The 3,977-nt window shown below is 33.2% G+C and overlaps 1 protein-coding gene across 1 annotated transcript; it reads right to left on the reverse strand.

Annotated features, from left to right (window-relative positions):
- Positions 1 to 312: 312 nt before the first annotated feature.
- Positions 313 to 2,614, reverse strand: LOC130729841 (uncharacterized). Its single transcript, XM_057581685.1, has 2 exons — positions 1,697 to 2,614; positions 313 to 1,164 (listed from the first exon to the last, which is right to left on the reverse strand). The coding sequence occupies exons 1-2, from the start codon at positions 2,485 to 2,487 to the stop codon at positions 498 to 500; spliced, it is 1,458 nt and encodes a 485-aa protein (XP_057437668.1). The 5' UTR covers positions 2,488 to 2,614; the 3' UTR covers positions 313 to 497.
- Positions 2,615 to 3,977: the final 1,363 nt, after the last annotated feature.

The following is a 3,977-nucleotide window of genomic DNA, read 5'->3' on the forward strand; positions in this document are numbered from 1 at the left end:
AGTTTGTTTATGTTAGGAGAAATGTTAGTTAAATACTATTAAATACACTTCATATAATTAATTATTTTTTAAGAATTGAACATAATTTTTAAAAAGTGAGGCTTAGTGTTGAGGCTGCAGGTTTGGGCAATTTGTTCACTCTGCTGAGATTCAAATGTTGATTGTGACTGGCTTCATTTCATGGGCTATATTATTTTGTTATGGAGATATGTAACCTATTTGAATTGAATTGAATATTGTATGGCCATTCTTAAAAGTGTTTCTTTTTTGGTGCTGCACCTATATTCTTCATGGGAGACAATCATGTTCAAGTCATGAACACCCACATAGTGGTGAGGTTAGATCTCCGTACAGGTTTTTTTCTTAAAAATGCTACTGTTACAGAATCCATTCCTGCCATCAAACAAAAACAGGGAAAATATACAGGCAAAAAGTTATTGTTAGACATCATCAGCTATAACTTGTGTATTGCTTTAAGAAAATAGACAGCCATGCTTTCAAGTAGCCTCTTGGCATGGAGGGCAATCCTTCCAAGAGTCAATAACTCCAAAAGCAAGGGCTATTAACTCATTAGATAAGAGGAAACCTTCTGGATCACTTAACCTTAAATAGACCAGCCTCCTCTCTGTGTTAGTTTTACCCAACAGAGAATTGCTGAGGCCATCATCATCTATACTAATAGTTCTCCTCTGCTCATCCAAGCAAACCACATGTCCACTCTCAAAATAAGGTTTATAAGCCTCAATCAGAGACAAAACAACAGAGCTGCCAAATGATTCTTGGAAACACTTCAAGTCCAGTCCTCTTGAAGTTCTTAGGGACAGCATCACAACATCCATGGCTCTGTCCTTGACAAGATTGTCTTCATCAGCTGAGCTATTTACTAATCCATTTTCCAGATTCTGCACATAACTCACGTAATCGTTCACCTTCTTTGGTCTTGAAAACCTCAACCCTCCAATAAAACTAGCAGAGCCGAGGCCAAAACCATAGAAAGGCTTGTTCTCCCAGTAGGTAAAGTTGTGTTTGCTCTCATATCCACTCTTGCAGTAGCTGCTGATTTCATAGTGGTTATAACTCGCTTCATAAAGTCTTCTTGATGCCATCTTGTAGAAATCAGCTGATTGTGTCTCAGAAGGAAGTGGGAATTCCCCAGGTGAATACCTGTAAACATGTTCATTTTTCACTTTCAGGTACCACATCATTGTTATAAAGTTTAAAATTTAAAATGCATAAAACATAGATGAAGTTTCTTACATCGGTTTCAGCAAATTCTCTAATCAATTAATAACATGTTAACAAGTTTCTTAAAATTCAACATCAGATTTTGAATGGGTGCTATTTAATAAAAAAGGGCAAATCTGATGCTATAATATAAAGCTTCAACCATGCGCGAAGTCCAGGAAGGAGCCAGACCACTTTGTGGATTTAATGTAGGCAGCTTTACCTTGCACTTTTGTAAGAGACTAATTCCACGGCTCAAACCTGTGACTGCAAAGTCACATGGCAGCAACCTTACCGCTGCATCGAGCCTCGCCATCTAATGAATGTTATTTAATCTCAGTAAAAATATTCATCTGTTACTTGATGAGTGGAAAACTTGATGGCAAGAATACAAGAAAATGTCAAGTTTTTTCTAAAATAAATTAGAACAAAACACTACCACAGCTGCTAGTGTAATGTGACTGCCACTTACTGTCTTGCAAATTTTGTTCCTTGCTCTATTTGCAAATCATAAACAGAAACATGATTTGGTTGTGCCTCAATGGTGAGCCTTAGACTTTCCTCCCACATATCAAGAGTCTGATGAGGCAGTGAAGCTATGAGATCCATACTCCAATTCTCAACCCCACATGATTTTACAATATCAATAGCCTCATACACTTCTTTCACACCATGTGCCCTCCCACAAGTCATCAACAGCTTCTCCTGAAATGCTTGAACTCCCAAAGACACTCTGTTCACTCCCAACAACATCATCTCTCGCATCTTCTTAGCATCAAACGTGCCCGGGTCCATTTCCATCGAGATTTCAGCATCCTCACTCAACCCGAATTTCTTCCTCAGTGACTCCATAACCAAGGAAACCATGCTTGGAGGGACGAGGGAGGGTGTTCCACCCCCAAAATAGACCGTTTGAAGGGGTGTCTTGGAAACTTCTTCAACTTCGGTTGCGTTAATTTCTCTGCAAAGCCATTGTATGTAGTTTAAGACTCGCGGGTCATTGTCTGTTTGGGTTGAAGCGGCGGAGCCTAGAGCAATGATGGTGAAGTCACAGTAGTGGCAACGTTTTCGACAGAAAGGTAGGTGAATGTAAGCTGAAGAAGGAAGTGGCGCTGTGATAATGGGGTGTTTCATAGAGGAATTGTGTCGAACAACTGGTGTGCGGTTTGAAAAAGTGTTGGTGATTGCATGGGGTGATAGTTTTGGATATTTGGGTTTAGGAGCAAGCACCCAGAAAATTGGGGAGAACGTTGATTTCAGCATGGAGGAACTAGTTTGTTACACTGCGAATGGTAGGAGTTGCAAAAAGCCGTGGCTTTAGGAGAGAGCTTGTGGAGTGTTTCTTTATTTTAAGTGCTATGCTATCATAGTTTTCCTCATATTATAGTATATGATTCTTCACATATTTCGCGGTTTTTTTTTTCTCATTCTTCAACTAACTTTCATTTTGACCTTAAAAAATAACCATCATTTTTTGCAAGGAATAACTATCGTTATGACATCTTAATGAAAATAATTTATCTCATTCTTCCCTGTCATTTTGGGTGTTAAATATTGATTTAATTAGTAAGTATCCCGTGCAAATGCACGAGTTTTTTTTTAAATAATACCTTTAAAATATCATTATTTTTGTGTTTGTAACATTTTTTTTGAATCGGTGTTTATGTAACATATATAGGATTGAATCACATAAAATTAAAATTATATAATAAAAAATTTAAAGAATTTGAACTTAACATAACTTTGTGCATAATTTTATTAACTGCCTATAATAATCACTAGTACTTTGACCCGTGCGATGCACGGGGGATTTTCATTTTAGTTTATCCTGTGATTTTTTTAAAATATGTGTTTTTTTATTATGTTTATTAAAATATAATTTTAAAATTAAAAGAAAATAAAAATTATATATATAAGAAAATAAAAATTTGTTTTTTGTGATGAATATCTTTGTTTATATTTTTATAAGAGCATAATCATCTTATTTATTTGTTTTTTTACCCGTGTTTTCTAAATGCCACATTATTTAGTTTTTTTTTTCTAGATAACAATTTAATAGTTTTTGAAGTCATTCTTAACTTAATTTTTTATCAATCTGTATTATTATTATTATATTTACAATTTTTCAATTAATTTATACTTTTTTGAAGTTTTTATTCATTATGTTTTTTCTTACTCAAAAAAATGTAATACAATCTAAATAATGCAATTTGTAGCTATATGAAGTACCATGTAAATATATCGTTGTGAGTTTAAAATAAATTTGAAAATGCTTGCATTTTTTTTACTCTTTAAACTGATAACATTGTATGAACCTAATTAAATGATAAGTTTTCTTAATCTAATTACTATATATTTATTTTCATTTAGTTATTTTATTTTAAAAAATATTTTTTGTTTACCTTCAATTAAGTTTCTATTTTTTTATTAATATTTTATTTCGAATGGTTAGTCTTCCCATTTCAAAAAAGTGGTATTCTTCCATGCTTATGCATTTCAGATGACACCGGTGCCATCTTGCGAGTTGCAAGTCATTTTAAGTTGTCTTATTTTAATTTTGATAATTCATTGCTTCTCTAACTACCTACACTTCAAATTGTAGGTCATAAATATTTTTTTCCTTTAAAAATTCTGATTTATATAAAAAAAGTTTTAAAAGATGATTTATTTTTTGTTTATAAGATGATTTTTTTTAAATGTAACGTTTATTAAAAGAACGTTTATAAATAAAAAACTAACATAAATTTGAAACT

The sequence above is a fragment of the Lotus japonicus genome, chromosome 1 (genome assembly GCF_012489685.1).
Source record: "Lotus japonicus ecotype B-129 chromosome 1, LjGifu_v1.2".
NCBI lineage: Eukaryota > Viridiplantae > Streptophyta > Magnoliopsida > Fabales > Fabaceae > Lotus > Lotus japonicus.

Coding starts and splice junctions, on each gene's coding strand:
- LOC130729841 (XM_057581685.1), bottom strand. CDS start 2,487: ATGCTGAAATCAACGTTCTCCCCAATTTTCTGGGTGCTTGCTCCTAAA. Junction 1,165..1,696: donor GGAACAAAATTTGCAAGACA/GTAAGTGGCAGT, acceptor ACATGTTTACAG/GTATTCACCTGGGGAATTCC.